A 19,320-nucleotide genomic window follows, 5' to 3' on the forward strand; every position below is an offset into this window, starting at 1 on the left:
TTAACAATATGTATGCTTAATGAACACTAATACAATGTACCTGTGTAAAGAACAGGTAGGTCAAATAATAAACAACGTCAATGTGTGTGTGTGTGTTACATACCATGTGCCTTTGCAACTGATCTGACTGACTTGTCCTTCTTTGTGACCTCATCAGATGCTTCTTTTAAAAACATTTGCAGGCACACCTCTGTCTTTCTTTAAAATTATAAAAAAATCAAGAAAGTTTTCCTAGTTGTATGTAAGGTGATGGTTGTAAAACTGTTTAAAGCTGTGTTACAACTAGGGATGTCCCGATCCAGCTTTTTGAACTTCCGATCCGATACCGATATTTATTCGCACTTCCGATCCGATACCGATATCGGCCGATACCAATCTATCCGAGCATGTATTAAAGTTTAAAGTTATTTAGCCAACTTACTTTGTTGTCAAACTCATGTTGAAAAGCGTTTTACTCTTGATAACAAGTAGCCAGCTGAATTAGGTGTGTTTGAATAATACACAATGGTTGGTAAGGAGAAACTGACCTGTTTATTTAGCAATTAATAAACTCAAAATAGACAAAATATTAAATAACAAACAGAAATAGCATCAGTAAACCAAGGATTAAAAGCCACAAGTGCAAATAATATTGTAAATTATATTAAAAAAGCAAAACACACAACCTGATTGGAAAATAGTCTATTAACAAATAGTCTATTAACATTAACATCCATCAGTGCTCTTGAACAAGTGTAAACCAAAGCTTAAAAAACCTCACGGACAGACCGCAGACTGTCAGAGTTGGCAGCCGCACATCAGGCACAAAAATAATGAACACAGGGGTTCCCCAGGGCTGTGTGCTAAGCCCCCTTCTGTACACCCTCTTCTCATATGACTGTGTGGCCTCCCAGAACAACACCAGCATCATAAAGTTTGCTGATGATACGACAGTCATTGGACTGATCACTGGAGGGGAAGAAACGGCTTACAGGAGGGAAGTGGCTGACCTGGTGACCTGGTGTCACAACAACAACCTTTCCCTGAATACTGACAAGACCAAAGAAATGGTTATTGATCCCAGGAGAAAGCAGGAGCCACACTCACCCCTGTACATCGGTGAGACTGAGGTCGAGAGGGTGAAAACCTTCAAGTTCCTTGGTATCCACATCAGCGAGGATCTCACCTGGTCTCACAACACACACACCATTATCAGGAAGTCCCAGCAGCGCCTGTATTTTCTGAGAAGGCTGAGGAAGTTTGGCATGCCATCTACAATTCTCAGCACCTTCTACAGAAGCACCATCCAGAGTGTCCTTAGCAGCTCCATCACGGTCTGGTATGGAAACTGCACTATGCAGGACAGGAAGGCTCTCCAGCGGGTAATCAAAACTGCACAGTCCATTTCAGGAACTACTTTCACACCCTTACAGGACATCTATCACTCCAGAGTAATCAAAAGATCACGCAACATAATCAAGGACAGTACACACCCACAGCACTCACTCTTTACACTCCTCCCTTCAGGCAGACGATACAGGAGTGTGAAGTCCAGGACTAAAAGACTGACAAACAGTTTTTACGCACAAGCAATCAGGCTCGTTAATGCCTCTCAAGCCCCCCTCAACGCTCCACATGTTCCTGCACCTTACCACATTTAAATGCCCTTAATGTGAAATGTTTACACACACATCTCAAATATTTTACGTCAGTAACTCCCAATGTTCACATGTCCACAGTCTCTTTGCACAGAACTTGCACACACTTTGCACAAAACACTTTAAATATTTCGCCATCGTGCGAAATACTCAAATTCACTTTATTTTCTGTATTTAATTACTTATTTACTCTTGTATTATTTCTTACTATTGTATTGTTAAATATTTTAATTTTTTAATGGTGAATGGAGGAACACCAAAGTAAGAATTTCATTGCACAGTGTAACTGCCTGTTTCTGCTGGGCACATGACAATAAATCTCTTGAATCTTGAATCTCTTGAATCTTGAATCTTGAATTTCTTTGAACACTTTTATATCCAATGTCTGTTCTAGACGCTCAAATCTGAGAGCTGATTCCATGACATGCACTTGTTTTTCATAAGGAGTTTGAATAATTTTGTCTTATGTGTAAATTGCGACTGTGTTATCTGTTTGCTGCCCTTTTGGCCAGGTCTCCCTTGAAAAAGAGATTTTCAATCTCAGTGGGATATTTCCTGGTAAAATAAAGTTAAAATAAACAATAAAATAAAATAATAAAGAATCTTTTTAGCATTCTAAACTCTGAATTATGACAATTAAGATTGACAGGGATGACAGGGATGATTGTCCTTGCTTGGAATTAAGTGTCAATTAAAGTGTTATGGCTTTATGACTATATTACTGTCTTTAGACATGCTGGAGTTGCAAAGGGCCTGTTTTGTATGAGGATGACACTGTAAAAGGGTTGAAGTACAACATTAAGAAAAACTATTTTTAAGAGTTTTTATTTAGTCTGGGTGTCTGGAATCTTTTCATACTGCTAATCTTATAAGGTATACATATTAGCTCTCATAAAGACTTTGGTTAACCCTGTGTTTAGAGATGCAAGTAGGTTCTACAACTGCAGTAGGTTCATATTGGTGCATAAGAGGGTTTAGTTAGAGATGACACCAACTGGACTGGCTGTTACTGCCACAGTAACAGATGATGTATGGTTGGGGTAAGGATTAGAGTTAGGGTTTGGATTATGGGTATGGTTAGGAGTAGGGTTGGGATTAGGGTTTGGGTTAATGCATGTCCAATAGTGGATCATATACAGCGTGCTGGACATGAGAGAGAGAGCTCCCTGTCAGGCCCAGTGATTTGTCAGTTGTGTTTCTACCCCATTGGATAAAGGTTGAGACACAATGTGTGGCAAACCCTAACCCTAACCCTTTATCTTATCTTATTACCTCTTCTGTTTGTCTATTTGTCCAGGTGCTGATATGTACAAAAGATGAGTGGCGTAACCGAGAACTCCATGGTGTCACTGTGCTCCGACCGCAAGCGCAAGCACTCCACATGTGACATGCCAGGGTTGGGGTAAGATGGGACAAAATTAAATCTTGGTTGGGTGGTTGGGTAGATGGAAGGTAGATTGAGTATAGAGAGTATTGAGTGGTTAGGGATATGGAAGGTAGATTGGGTATAGAGAGTATTGAGTGGTTGGGGATATGGAAGGTAGATTGGGTATAGAGAGTATTGAGTGGTTGGGGATATGGAAGGTAGATTGGGTATAGAGAGTATTGAGTGGTTGGGGATATGGAAGGTAGATTGGGTATAGAGAGTATTGAGTGGTTGGGGATATGGAAGGTAGATTGGGTATAGAGAGTATTGAGTGGTTGGGGATATGGAAGGTAGATTGGGTATAGAGAGTATTGAGTGGTTGGGGATATGGAAGGTAGATTGGGTATAGAGAGTATTGAGTGGTTGGGGATATGGAAGGTAGATTGGGTATAGAGAGTATTGAGTGGTTGGGGATATGGAAGGTAGATTGGGTATAGAGAGTATTGAGTGGTTGGGGATATGGAAGGTAGATTGGGTATAGAGAGTATTGAGTGGTTGGGGATATGGAAGGTAGATTGGGTATAGAGAGTATTGAGTGGTTGGGGATATGGAAGGTAAATTGGGTATAGAGAGTATTGAGTGGTTGGGGATATGGAAGGTAGATTTGGTATAGAGAGTATTGAGTGGTTGGGGATATGGAAGGTAGATTGGGTATAGAGAGTATTGAGTGGTTGGGGATATGGAAGGTAGATTGGGTATAGAGAGTATTGAGTGGTTGGGGATATGGAAGGTAGATTGGGTATAGAGAGTATTGACTGGTTGGGGATATGGAAGGTAGATTGGGTATAGAGAGTATTGAGTGGTTAAGGATATGGAAGGTAGATTGGGTATAGAGAGTATTGAGTGGTTGGGGATATGGAAGGTAGATTGGGTATAGAGAGTATTGAGTGGTTGGGGATATGGAAGGTAGATTGGGTATAGAGAGTATTGAGTGGTTGGGGATATGGAAGGTAGATTGGGTATAGAGAGTATTGAGTGGTTGGGGATATGGAAGGTAGATTGGGTATAGAGAGTATTGAGTGGTTGGGGATATGGAAGGTAGATTGGGTATAGAGAGTATTGAGTGGTTGGGGATATGGAAGGTAGATTTGGTATAGAGAGTATTGAGTGGTTGGGGATATGGAAGGTAGATTGGGTATAGAGAGTATTGAGTGGTTGGGGATATGGAAGGTAGATTGGGTATAGAGAGTATTGAGTGGTTGGGGATATGGAAGGTAGATTGGGTATAGAGAGTATTGAGTGGTTGGGGATATGGAAGGTAGATTGGGTATAGAGAGTATTGAGTGGTTGGGGATATGGAAGGTAGATTGGGTATAGAGAGTATTGAGTGGTTGGAGATATGGAAGGTAGATTGGGTATAGAGAGTATTGAGTGGTTGGGGATATGGAAGGTAGATTGGGTATAGAGAGTATTGAGTGGTTGGGGATATGGAAGGTAGATTGGGTATAGAGAGTATTGAGTGGTTGGGGATATGGAAGGTAGATTGGGTATAGAGAGTATTGAGTGGTTGGGGATATGGAAGGTAGATTGGGTATAGAGAGTATTGAGTGGTTGGGGATATGGAAGGTAGATTGGGTATAGGGGAAGTTGAGGTATAGGAAGCAGAAGGATTCCCCACACAGGACATAATGAAAATTATAGGAATAATGGCATAATGACAGACATAATGACAATCACATAAAGAAAGGCATAATGACCAGCATAATGACCGACATAATAACATAATGGCAGGTACAATGATATAATGACTGGCATAATGACAGGTATAATGACATAATGACTGGCATAATGATATAATGACAGGCATAATGACAGGTATAATGGCATAATGACATAATTAAAGGCATAATGACAGGTATAATGGCATAATGACATGTATAATGGCATAATGAAAGGTATAATGACAGACATAATGACCAGCATAATAACAGACATAATGACAATCACATAATCAATCAATCAATCAAAGTTTATTTGTATAGCGCTTTTCACAACACGTTGTCACAAAGCGCTTTACAGGATTTAAAAGGTTAACAATACTATGGGTCCAGAACCCTAATGAGCAAGCCAAAGGCGACAGTGGCGAGGAAAAACTCCCTATGATGGTGGGGAATAGGAAGAAATTTTGGGAGGACCAAGACTCAAAAGGGAACCCATCCTCCATTGGGCGGCCCGTTAACACACATAATGAAAGGCATAATGACATAATGACCAGCGTAATGACAGACATAATAACATAATGACAGTTATAATGACATAATGACTGGCATAATGATATAATGACAGTAATAATGGCATAATGACTTGCATAATGGCATAATGACATAATGAAAGGTATAATGACCAGCATAATGACATAATGACAGACATAATGATATAATGACTGACATGACAACATGACAGGCATAATGAGCAGCATAATGACAAGTATGACATAACGACATGGCATAATGACATAATGAAGGCATAATGACAGGTATAATGACATAATTACTGGCATGACATAATGAAGGCATAGTGACCGACATAATGACCAGCATAATAACAGGTATAATGGCATAATGAAAGCATAATGACAGGTATAATAACATAATGACAGGTATAATGACATAATGACTGGGATGCCATAATGACTGGCATGACATAATGACCGGTACAATGACATAGTGACGGATATAATGACATAGTGATATAATGAAGGCATATATGCTCCTGGCAGGTGTGACAAGCGGAGACGAGAGCAGGAGAGTAAGTACATCGAGGAGCTGGCAGAGCTGATCTCGGCGAACCTCAGCGACATCGACAGCTTTAACGTCAAGCCTGACAAGTGTGCCATTCTCAAGGAGACGGTGCGCCAGATTCGACAGATTAAAGAACAAGGTGAGATTCTCTGCCTTGCTGCAATTTTAATGCTATTAGTGTGCTCTATACCGCAGTATCAATTGCTGTGCCTTTGGCTTTTGTTTAGAGTTTATATATACACACACGTATACAGTATACATACATCAAATTGCCACTTCATTAGAGACACCCATCTCACGTGTAACGACAGGGGCATCAGTGAGCGAAAAGGCGGACGCATGTGCTGCGAATAGCAAGTTTTATTAAGGGCATATCCATAATCAGAGTTGGGGTCATGGTCCAGGTTCATATAGCCAACACGGAGATCCATATTAACACAAAACAAAATGATGACAGACTGAAAGATAACCTAATATCAACAATAAGGGGATATCCAGAGTCCAGATAAGCACAAAGACAAAACAGCCACTAAGAGCACACCAACAATAACTTGAAACAGACCTCACAACCAGAAACTCACGAAACACAACCAAGAACAATGTTCACACATTCAATAACCAGCCCTGAACAAGACAAATAACAGGGTTTAAATACACTGGACTAACAAGGGAAACAATTAGAAACAGGTGTGAATGATAATCATGGGATGGGGTTACTAATGTCATGGGAGTGGCAGGAGAAACACATGGGAAACCAAAACATAGACACATGGCTATAAAAACAAAAGGTACACTTGACAGGTGGGGGTGGGGCTAGCCGTGACAGCACTTTAGATCTCCTTTGGCCTTCAGAGCTGCAGCTGTTCATAGAGGCCTAGATTCCAGTAGTTCCATAGATAGTTTCTCACAGTAGCTTAAATTAAATGGAGGTTCTGACATGCACTTAACAGCTTGTTGTACTTTGTCCCAGAGATGAAAAAGATTGTGTGGAGGCCAAAAAAGCAAAGAATCCATGACTATATGACCCTTGTATGACCAATCGATGACTATACGGCCCTTGTATGACCATCCATAACTATATGGTCCTTGTATGTCCAGTCCATGTCTATACGACTCTTGTTGCATGACAGCTTGTCCTTCTGCCATAGGGTAAACAGCTATCATGCAGGGATGTATTTGGTTGGCCACAATGCTTAAGCCCTACTGTCCACAGTAGGGTTTGCCAAGAAAATATTTCCCACATCATTACTCCACCTCCACCAGTCTGAATTATTGACAGCTGACGGGAAGAACTCATTGCTTCATACTTCTCATGCCAAATTCGTTCCCTTAAACATGGTGCAACAGAAATCAGGATTTATCTGACCATGGGCTGCGTCTCCACTGCTCAGTAATGCAGGTGTTGTGAACTTTTGCTCACTGGACTCTTACCATTCTACTGTATTTCCCTTAGACACCAGTGGCACATGAATTGTTGTTATAGCTCATCCATGCTAAGGAATGATGAGTTGTGTATTCAGACACCAGTGTTTTATTTGGATGCAGCTTGCTTGACTGTTCACTTGTTCTTTAGAACAATTCTTCACATCCTCCTCTGACCCCTTTGGTCAAATATTTGTTCACATCCATTGGATCCCCTTTTGCTCAGTGCTTTTCTTAAACCACAAAATAACCAAAAGAGAAAACAACCCCCAAACAAATCCACAATACACGTAACACGCTCACCCCAAAGGGCTAACATCTCGATTGTTGAATAATTAATCTGATGCTTATAAAATTTACGTGAGATGTAACATACTGGATGATCTATATCAAAAGTCTTCCTGAAGTATTACAGCACCAACTCCCACGGCGCTAGCATGCAGTTAAAAGATCTCTAAAGATCTAGAGCCGCTAGAACGGGAGTGCTGCAAAGAAGAGCCTTAACATCGTCATATGCATGTTGACAATCCAAACTCCAATCAAATAATTTTAGCAGACTAAGCAACGAATTAAGAGGACTTACCACTCTAGAGAAATTCTTACACAAATCTCTATAATAACTGGACATACTTTAAAAAATCGTCGTAACTCATGACACATAGAAGGCAAGGGAAAATTAATAATGACTGAAATTTGGGCATCCACAGATTTAACCTGTCCACAACCAACTGTTCTTCCCAAAGTCAATGTTGCCTAAGTGAACTCACATTTAGCCAGATGAAGAGTTAAAGAAGCTTGTTCTAGACCAGGGAGGGGCAAACTTTTTGACTTGCGGGCCACAATGTGTCCTAAAATTTGACAGAGGGGGCGGGTCAGGAGCACTTGGACACACACTTTAATTTATTATTTTTTATACATTTCAGTTGAAGGTGCAAAGTTAATGAAATCAACATTTACTGGAAAAAAGATCAATGGAACACTTCCAACATTCAAAACACATCATTACCTAACGAAATACTCAGTAATTCAGAGCTCAGTAATTTCTAATTGTTTTAAACCCCGCAAAATTATGGACAGATTGTCCTGAGAGATAGACTTTATTAAATATCCTGCATACAGCAGAAACTAGAAAGGGGTCGTGTGGCATGTTAATTTAGCTACTGTACCCCTGCTGTGCATAAATGCACACATTGCGCTTAATTAAAAGACGCTCCTCCAAACTTCCCATATGCATTTTTTCATAACAGAGTAGAGAAACTGCCAAGTTCTGAGCAGTAGCCACTCATCCTTCCAGGGTGGCCGCAGGTCCTTAAAAAGTCTTAAATTGTATTAAATTTCATTTTGTCAAATAAGGCCTTGAAAAGTCTTATTTTGTCTTAACTTTTCAACCGAAATGTCTTAAATTTGCAGAGCTAAATTTAGGGAGGAATAATTCCGTTCTGTGTTGAACCTCAGGGGTGGAAATCGGTAGCCATGCAGTGCACAACCTTCGCAGTATTGCTCGGTATGGTTGTTGGACTGGCGGGATGTGTGTACTGTATGTTCGGAGAGATGGGGAAATGCAAATTTAGCCAGAAATGGTTGGAAGACCATATATTCTTGGTGGCTCAGAGCTGTCAGATACCATCGAGGCTCGTCAGCAGCAGCCTGCAATATCAACGTTTTGCCCTGCTGCTGGCGTAGCCTGGTTTATACTTTCGCGAGTGACAGTGGCCGACTCCGCCCACCTCGCGCGAACGGCGGAAGTGTTCATACTTGACGCGTCATGTTCTGTGCAGTGTTGTCCGTAACGATATGTGTTAGTATAAAGAAACACCCATCAAAAACAGGGGAAGGAATATTTACCTGACCAGTTTTAATGTTGCTTTGTGTTCCAGGTTTGAAAAGTGCTGTAATTTAAAGAGCTAAAGTAGCCTACTTGAAAATGCTTGAAATTGTAACTACTTCGTTTCACATCAAATATCTATCTGACTGAACAGTTCTCTTGTATTACATTAACAAATACGAGCCTCTTGTAATTTCAGGACGAAACATGAGAGAACGTGAAGACGTTAAGATTGGGCGTTTTGAAAATAAACAAACATTAAATAATGTGATGAAAAAGCGAATCATTTCGAGTATATGTATAAATATTTAACTTAATTAAGTTTAACGTGCTGGGAAATATAGAAATGGACCTTGAAAGTGACGTACAAGTGCTTTAATTCCACCTTGTAAAGGTGCATAAACCCTGCAAATATCGTTATAAGTGTTCAAGCAGCTAGATAAATAATGTAAATATTCAGTTGGTTTTTGTGCTTTATTTTAATGTGTATGATCGTCCGAGTTGGTCTTAATTTTATTTGGAAAAGGGTATTAAAAAGTCTTAAAATGTCTTAATTTTCACTTGGTCAAACCTGTAGACACCCTGTCCTTCTGTTGACTGCTTGCTAGCGTAGTTTGCATGCTTCGTAGCAAAGTGACGGGTGAAATTGTACTCTTTGAAAACTGCAACCGTTTCTTGGCATATCAGACATGGTGAAAAAGACCTCAGTGAAAAAATATTTCGTTTCCACTCCTTTATAAACACTCGGCATGTAGTGTCCAGTTTTCTTTTCTTTGGTCCACTCATCTTTGGTCCACATCGAAGAGCAAAAATGGCAGCGGGAAAGTTACACTCAGTGTTTCTGGACTAGTGCCATCTATTGGGGAAACTAGGGTATTGCAGGGGAAATGGTGAAAAGGGGAAATTAATGAGGTTTTTACTATAATTTGGACAAGTTCGGCGGGCTGGATTAGTTTGTCCATGTCTGTTCTAGATGCTCAAAAATGTCTTAATGTTTCCATATGAGTAGACCAATCAGATGTATAAATCACAAATGAAATTTGTTTGTCAGCAAGACACTCCACACTACTTACATTCAAGAAATATTTCTCCAGTTCAACATCTGCTTTTTGAAATTCGATAAGCTGTTCACGACTAACAGTTGCCCTAGCAATATCTACCCCCTCATTATCCTCAGTATGCTTTGGTTGAAGTACTGGAGAAGGTGATTCAGCGGGATGTAACGAACACTCATTAACTAAAAATATCTCAGACAAATCAATCTTCCAACTTTCGAGCTTTAGTGCAAATCACCACACAAGCTGGAAACACTGAATGATCATCCAATACAGGGTTTTCACTCCCCTCAGATAATCGACAACCTCCAACACTGGAAGCACTTTACCTCCCCCAATGTCATTTCATCAAGGTCATCATGGTCAAAATAACTAAAAGAGAATGACAACCCCAAACAAATCCACAATACACATACCAGAGCATATCTCCAAAGTGCCAAGCCTTTATCTAAATGTGCCACACCCTTATCCAAGACGTTGACCACTATACTATACAGCAGGGGTACTCAACTGGCGGACCGCGGTCCGGATCCGGACCCGAATGCAGTCCTGTCCGGACCCAATCTCATTCCTGATTAACTGGATACGGATTTAAAAAAAACCGGAGCATTTATTTCAGGGCTATTGAAAAAACTCCCCGCTCAACAACTTAGGTTCGCCACCCCCGCCGCACCGGACCTCAGGTCACAGGTATCTGCCAAAATTGGACTGCGGACAAATTTAGTTGAGTACCCCTGCTATACAGTTTAGCATTCTACCCAAACAATTTGACATAAACTCCAGTTAAAGTAAACATTTTCTGTTTCTATGATGTTCAAATGTATATGCAATCAAAATATTCACTAACAAAATCTACGACTGCTTCAGTTTTGGCAGAGTCAATTCATTTGATAGTTAATGAATTTTAGATGACAAAACATGGTCATCTTACTTTGTTGACTTTTTAAAAGGACAGTTAAAAGGTAGTGGTGGACAGTTAACAAAGTAAATTTACGGCATTTAGCATGTAAATGTAATAATGTAAATGTAATAAATGTAATTCATTATTGTACTTGTACTTAATTATATTTTTTTAGGTTTTTTTTACTTTACTCAGATATTTCCCTTTTTTGTAACTTTGTAACTACATTTGAAAGTGAAATATCTTACTTTTTACTCCACTACATTATGCGAAAGCTGTTGTTACTTCAGGCTTCATATGTTCAACAAAGTAACGTCAAAGCAAAAGAAGCACAAAGCATGTGCACCAATCAGCGTACAGTTCAACAATAATGCAACAGCATACAAGTTTGAAAGAAAATATACCTACTTAAATTGGAAGAATCTACTGATTGCAATGCACCACACAAACCATGACCTTTTTTTGAAGTAGTCAAGGAAAATAGTCTCATTCGTTATCATACGATTTCTTCCGCCAAAAATTTCCCATCCAATTTAAGGAAGCATGTAGAAGTAAGAATTTCATAGGCCTACTGGTCATTTATCTTAATGAGAAATCTAACAATATCTTGCAGCAAACCGTTTCTATGTGTATGTTAAAATAAGTCTGACGTTATCATTGTATTTATAGTTAGTTAGCTAGCTAGCTAAGTAGGCTATTGCTAGTACTCAACCGAAAACTGCCTTAGCAATGCACTTGGCATGTAGGTAGTTAGCTAGCTAGTTATTTGTTTTACCATGGTTCATAGTATTTGGAGCTTCCAGCTAAATGCATTGATATTGAAAAATAATAAACATTTGAACATAGCACTTTACGTTAGAAAACAAATTATGTTTAGTAGGTTTTACATGCAGAGCATGGTGCTAAAACAGACAGCTAGCTCTAGCTAGTTGATATTTTGGCAGCTGCTAGTTGATATTTTGTCTTAAAGTTTGTGCTTTTGCATATATTAAAACTATCTAAAGTATTCTGCATTCACTAAATTATTCTGTATCCTATTTGGATGGTGCAGTAAAATACAGGAAATTTATTTTATTCATCAAATAGAATGGGATTGATATCTGGATTTGCAAATAAATCTTTAACCAAAATATTGCTTGTTCCCAAAAAGTTACTTCATAGCCACTTGGTCCTACCGAATAGAAATTGTCACGTTACAGCCCCTGACCCCTCCCCTTTGGGCGTGTGTTTGTCATCTACGTCTAGTCGTCTGCGTCTGTGGATCTTCGTGGGTGTGGTTGTGTCCGAGCGTGTTCATCAGTCTCACCTGTGGCTCGTCTCGTCATCACTCTGGGATTATGTGGTCTGTCTATTTAATGTGCGTTCGCGCAGTGTCCCGTGCTCGTTTTTGTCTCACATGTGAATGTAACAGTTCAGATTTTGAGTTACAAAGATCTCTGAAATATTTGCATCTTCAGTTCTGGATTTTAACAAAGGATTTCCAATGGGTTGTAAATTGGGGTTAAACCCTGGGGAATCAGATAGGGCTGTAATTTAGGTTTATGATTGCAGATCCTTCCTGAGTTGTGAGCCCTGTGTCCTTCGGAGGAGGGTTGATCTTGACCAGACCACTTTAATGGTATTTGTCTTCACTCAGACGATCAGATAAGGTTAGTCTTTTAAGCTTTGGAGAAGAAAGCCATTGTGAGTGTGAATTCCTTGGAGCCTAGTGATGGTGAAGAGCCAATGTCAGTCTCTCACACTGAGTGGAGGAGAAGTCCTCTTTAGGTGTGATAGTAAAAATGGCCTTGGCTGTCTCCACTACGTCCGTGTTTGACTTTTGTGGAGACAGGTTGCCAGGAAGTGATTAAGGAAGTGACACTCTTTCTCTCTCTCATTCCTCCTCTCTCTCACTCTCTCATTCTTTTATTCCCTCACTAGCTGTCTCACTCTCACAATGTCTCTCTTTCATTGTGGTTTCTCTTTCTCTTTTGCAGTCACTTTTCTGTATAAACTTCTTGTTTATTTTTTGTTCATTTCTAATTTGTATTTTTGGTTTTACCTCAAGTAAATAACTGCAGCTAGGGTTAAGGTTAAAGTTAGACTCTGCAAGGTGTAACGCAATGACCAGGCAGAGAAGGATGCAAATGCAGAATAATGCCACTAGTCCAGGGTCACACTGGGAGAGCAGAGTCCGGGAGGTACAGGAGAGACAGGTCCGCGCTATCCACTTGAACCACTCATCTAGGGCAGGCACCTCGGAGGTGCGTGCATCCCAAGAGAAGAATGCTAGTTGGTAGCCGTACACACACTGGAAGAGAGTCAGCTTAGTGGAAGAATGAATCAAGGAGTTACGAGCAATATCCTTGGGCAGCCCATATATGCGGAATACGAATGAAAAGAGTTTGTGTCTCCATAGCCGTAGGAAGTTTAGAAAATGGGATTAGATGGCACATTTTAGAAAATCAATCTACCACTACCATGATGACAGTATTCCCTTGAGCTGGGGGTAGGTCAGTGATAAAATCTATGGCTATGCTGGTCCATGGACGACTGTAAGAGGTAGTTGTAAGATACAACCTCTGAGCGATACTGGTACGTATTGCTTAATGTCAGGGCAGTCAGCAGGACCCGGATCCTCTCAAAGTGCTTCTTCCATTTCCCCTTGAAGATTCCATCGAATGGCTCCCAGGAAACGGGTGCGTGGGATAATATTTTCTGGTTTATTTTCGTATGATCTTGTTCTTGTATTCGAGAGAAAGCATCTGCCTTTTGGTTCTTTGAGCTGGGCCTGTAGGACACAGAGAGAATGCAGTAATTCTTCTTCTCTACAAAAAAGGACCCTGCATCTACAAGCAATGTGGAAGGACAAATGAACCCATTTTGCAGTGTTCCTTCTACATATAACTCCATCGCCTGATCCTCAGGACGGGACAGCGGATTAGGCTTCGTTTTCTTAGGAAGTGGAGCTCTTGGCAGGAGGTCGATGGCACAAATCCCAAGATCTATGAGGCGGTAAATGACTGGCCCTCACTTTATTGAAGACATCAGAGAAGCTTCAGTACTGCTCTGGGATTTCATATGAGAGAGGGGAGTTGGGGCTCTCTATTGAGGAGGATCTAAGCGGTAAGTGTAGACAGTTGGCTAGACAGTGTGGACTCTCTCTTTCCAGGAAATTATGGGGTCGTGTGTGGAGAGCCAGGGAAAGCTGGATCACGGGGTGTGGATAAGAACACGAACTGTATCACCTCACTGTGAAGCAGCCCTATTTTAAGGGTAACAGGTACAGTCTGGAGTTTAACTAAGTCGTCGCCGAGGTGTTGCTTGTTGAGAGAGTTTACTCGCAATGGCAGGGAGTGGACTAGATGTGCTAAGTGATGGGCTAGATCTAGATCCAGAAAATTACCAGCCGCCCCGAGACTGGAAGACGTGCAGTGGCGGCAGCTGTGAAACCTCTCCGGAAAGCAGGACGGTGTGAGCAGCAGCTTATCCATGTTCACTGCGATTTGAGTGAACTCTGACATGCAAGTTTCACCTGTAAATCAGTTCTCAGATCCCCGCGTCACTCCATCTGCTCCCCATGGCTAGGGTATGGAATTTTCGGGCATAATCGTTAACGCTGCGTTGTATTTGACGGATCTCGCATAGCATGGTCCCTACGTCTCTACCAGCAGCAGGGTGATTGAACACGGCTTTAAACAGCATGGAGAATTGTGCTTTTAACTTTTTGCTTTTCTGTCTGGAACTGGGCTGTTTGGTAGAAGTACATCGTACACTGCATGAGAAAATTCGTGAGAACCGTCATACCATTCTGCAACTGCTACGGGAACACAAACGGGCGAGATGTTCGCTGCAAAAGCAGTAGCCTCCTGGTGTTGTGCTGCCTCGGTAAGCTGTCTGCCGATTTCCCGGAGTGTGGCGATAGTAGCCTCTTGTTGAGCCAGGAGTACTCCGCTTGGCAAAACATCTCCGCTTGGATACATGTTGAGGGAGAGAAGGATCCAAATGTGGAATAATGCTGCTTTTATTGATAATGAAACGATCGCCAGGGGCGAGTAGCACCCAGTGTAAACAATGGCACAGAACACCGGGCCGGTCCAGGGTCACTCTGGGAAAGCAGAGTCCGGGAGGTACAGTAGAGGTAGGCTGATAACGAGGTCTATGAGGGAAGCAGAACTTCTGCCTTAAATAGCAGAGGTGGAGGGTGTTGCTGAAGAGAGGTGCAAGATTAATTATTTGTAGCGAGGGGGTGTGTGTTGTTCCTGAAACAGGGTTAGGGTTAAAAGAAGACTCTGTAGGGTTAGACTCAGAAGGTTGTGAAATTCCCCATTGCGGGACTAATAAAGGTTTATCTTATCTTGTTAGGTTTAGGTTTTAGGGTTAGGGTTAGACTCTGCAGGGTTTGGTTTTTAGTGTTAGGATTAGACTCCGCAAGGGTTAGAGTTATAAAGTTAGACTCTGAGCTCTCACTTATTTCCCCGTTTCCCTCTTTTTTGTGTGCCTGTCTCAAAACATATTTTATTGACCTGACAGGATAAAACAAATACCTGTTTTGCCAAAGCAATAACAGTACAGTACAAACATATTTATTATATAATAATTATATTAGTGTTTATTGAATTAGTCATTTTTTTTTTAGAACATCAGACATTTCAAAGTCTGACCGAAAATGGGATACAATGTAATTGTAACAGTAGCATTAGATCATAAATACTCTAAATGCTTGTGAATGGATGTTAGTGTTTCTCTATCTTCTGGCAGTTCTGTATAAATTATCCTACTACCTGTCTACAGTTTCTATCTAACCCTAACACAGTAGTAGTTTGTTTTTCTGTATCAGTCTCTCTCTCTCAATCACCCTCTCTCACCGTTTCCTTTTCTCTCTCTCTCTCGTTCCCCCTGTCTGTCTGTCTGTCTGTCTGTCTGTCTGTTTGTCTCCTGTCTGCCAGCTGTACCCAAACTAGTGGTTTTGTAGACCCACCTCCAGGGAGCTAATCAAATGGAATCATTCTTTTAACTCTGATTTGTTCAGTTCTCCTTTAATGCTCCTTCTCACTATTTCTCCTTCTGAATATAAAAGCAGCACAAACGGCAAATGCCTGAACTGCCAGCCCTCCTCTTCCACCTACCGGTCAATAAAAGGCACTAAGATTTGGAGTAGTAATACGTATCATGCATCATCAGTTTAACTGGAGCAGGCAGCCCCCTGGTGGTCATCAGGATGTTTAACACCCTGTTTCTGAATCATAAAATATTTTTCAAAAACAATCCTGTTAAATAAAGGGTTGTGTTCCAGCTTATGACTAACCCTAACAATCTAGATACAGCTTATGATTAACCCTAACCACCCAGATACAGATACACAGTCCAGAATTGTGGTGTGTGTGTGTGTGTGTGTGTGTGTGTGTGTGTGTGTGTGTGTGTGTGTGTGTGTGTGTGTGTGTGTGTGTGTGTGTGTGTGTGTGTGTGTGTGTGTGTGTGTGTGTGTGTGACAGACTGTGTGTGTTGCTTTCTTGGCTTTCATCCATTACTAACATTGTATTACTACTGTAATTAATACATTACTTCTGGATCTGAACAGGAAAGGCCTCATCCAATGATGAAGATGTTCAAAAGGCAGACGTGTCCTCAACAGGTCAGGGAGTCATCGACAAGGATCATCTGGGGCCACTGTTACTCCAGGTAAGCAGGAGGTCACATTGCATCAAGTGTTTTTGATAGGCTTAGGAGTGCTTCGCTTTAATGTGTTTTACTGATTGACAATGGATTTTACAACAGGAGGTGGTCCATAAATTAAGGATATGGCAACTTGTGTGACGTGTAAATTGCACATTGTATTTAGGGTTCTAAGTGCCAAATCGATTGAGTGATGTTTTTGTGACTGATAGGGAGGCTGCAGTAAATTAATAGTGAAATGCTGGTTAAGAGGAGCTCTGACATAATCTGACATGATGCCCCATGGTTCTTTAGGCCCTTGATGGCTTCCTGTTTGTGGTTAACCGAGAGGGCAGCATTGTTTTTGTGTCGGACAACGTCACCCAGTATCTGCAGTACAAGCAGGAGGAACTCATTAACACCAGTGTGTACAACATTCTACACACAGAGGACAGGGGGGAGTTTCATAAGAACCTGCCCAGGAACAGTGGTTAGTCACACGCACACGCACACACACACACACACACACACACACACACACACACACACACACACTTGACAAACATACTGAACACATATCCATGTTCTGTCACCACATGTCATCATAGAGAATTGGTTGATTTGCAAAATTTTCACTGGAACACCAGTGGAACACTTGTGTATACACACAGAAAACATGCATTGTATATGCCCAACCCACCCACTCACAAACACTGGTCCAACCTCATTAGGTGGAGCAGAGCTGTAAGCCCCCTTGCCCCTGGATTGCTGCCACAATATTGCGTTTTAGTAGTGTTTCTAATCCTAGTTAATTCCTGTAACCCTTTAAAACATCTACACATACACACATACCATCCCAAGTGTCCTAATCACCTCCCAGTGTCCTAAACCTAACCCTCTCCTCACCCTCACTATTCTCACAATGACCCTTTTCTCCACCCCCTCTGTCCTAACCCTAACCGTCTCCTCTTTCCCCCAGTGAATGGCGTTTTGTGGGCAGGCGAGGTCTCTCGCCAGAAGAGTCACACCTTCAACTGTCGCATGCTGGTGAGGTTCGGTCCTGAGGAGGCCTGCGGGGGCCCACACTATGTGACAATGCAGTGTTTTGCTCTCACACAGCCCAAGGCCATGATGGAAGAGGGAGAAGGTGTGGCTATGTTACCAGTTCCTTTAGCATAATCTCCAGACACCTACCATAGTGTTTCTATGAATAACACTGCTGTAATAAGTCTTGTTTAAAGAAATCACATATTAAGGATAAATATTTGGAGATTAGAATTAGACTAGAGTTTTTTTTTTTTTTTGTTCTGAACCCAGGTCAACTAGCTCTGAGACTTCAGTATGTTTGATCAAATGCAAATGGGAGAGCGATTCAGAGAACTGATCTCTGGTCCACTAGAAATCAGTGGTCTGGGGATCAATTCAAGAGAGCTGCTATGCATATGGAAGTTGTACACATTCAGCACTCCATGTGGGGTGGTGTGATTAATTAATTTTATAATAAGAATCAGCTTTTTGTGTCACTTCCCTTTTTGGGTTTCATGATGGTGGGAAAAGACTGCAGTGTATTTTATGTAGGCTGGACATACGATAGTCCCAAGTTACTACTGTTATTTATCAGGATCTTCTTAATAAAATGTTCATAGTTCTGGAGCAAGATTACTGTAATAAGTTTACCTTTGTGGAGTGGATGCATGTACTGAGAGCACTGTGAAAAACACTCCTCGTGTTGCATCTTTGAGTTGGGGAATGGGCTGTGCTGTTTGTTCTTATGCATCAAACAGCAGAGTGGAGTAAGCTTTCTTATTGGCATCCTCTGAATGGAAAGTTCCCCTTCTTTGGACTCCATTTTTTACTGGAGGATTTCAATGTACATGTGGGCAACGATGGTAGGACATAGCACAATGTGACTGGGAAGAACAGCATATATGACCTGAGCCTGCGTTCTAGATCTAGATTTTTGTGTTTGTCTATAACAAACACTATATTTGAGCACTGAGAACTAAGGGCAGAGAAGTAAACAAAGGGATGTGGAAACCAATGCTAAAACAAAGAAGCCTATGGCAAATGACTGGATAGATGGGTAGGGGCTAATCATGACATCACTAAGAGACATTCTGAATGACAATGGAAGGAACGGATGCTTTAGTCTTGTGGAGAGTTTGTGTTTTTTTATTTATTTATTTGTATTACTTTATATTTGTCATATCCATGTATGATGCCTGTAAAATATAGATACATACATTATATTGCCAAAAGTATTCGCTCATCCATCCAAATTATCGGAAACAGGTGTTCCAATGACTTCCATGGCCACAGGTGTATAAAATGCAATGCAAAGCGTCAGATGCAGCAGTGTAAAGCATGCCACCACTCTGGAAGAATGGTCAAAAATCCCCATAAACACACTCCTAAAACCTTGTGGACAGCCTTCTGAGAAGAGTTGAAGCTGTTCTATCTGCAAAGGGTGGACCAACGTCATATTGAACCCTATGGATTAGGAGTGGGATGTCACTTAAGCTCATATGTGAGTCAAGGAAGGTGAGCGAATACTTTTGGTAATATGATACAATGGTACATCAATGATACATTAATAGGTGGCAATAATGTTAATAATAGCTGTATGATTTACTTGTGTGATTATAATGGAGTTATGTGGGTGTGTGTGTGTGTATGGTT

The 19,320-nt window shown here is 41.0% G+C and overlaps 1 protein-coding gene across 5 annotated transcripts in view; it reads left to right on the plus strand.

The window, feature by feature from the left end:
* LOC143525296 (nuclear receptor coactivator 3-like) overlaps positions 1-19,320 on the plus strand; it is a 59,751-nt gene that overhangs the window by 17,881 nt on the left and 22,550 nt on the right. For all 5 annotated transcript variants that reach the window (XM_077019029.1, XM_077019032.1, XM_077019031.1 and 2 more), the window contains exons 2-6: positions 2,935-3,039; positions 5,783-5,943; positions 16,568-16,668; positions 16,957-17,131; positions 17,621-17,788. In XM_077019029.1, coding sequence (XP_076875144.1) covers positions 2,954-3,039; positions 5,783-5,943; positions 16,568-16,668; positions 16,957-17,131; positions 17,621-17,788 — 691 coding nt within the window. In that variant the 5' untranslated portion in view covers positions 2,935-2,953. The remainder of the gene's footprint in view (positions 1-2,934; positions 3,040-5,782; positions 5,944-16,567; positions 16,669-16,956; positions 17,132-17,620; positions 17,789-19,320) is intronic.

The sequence above is a fragment of the Brachyhypopomus gauderio genome, chromosome 10 (genome assembly GCF_052324685.1).
Source record: "Brachyhypopomus gauderio isolate BG-103 chromosome 10, BGAUD_0.2, whole genome shotgun sequence".
NCBI lineage: Eukaryota > Metazoa > Chordata > Actinopteri > Gymnotiformes > Hypopomidae > Brachyhypopomus > Brachyhypopomus gauderio.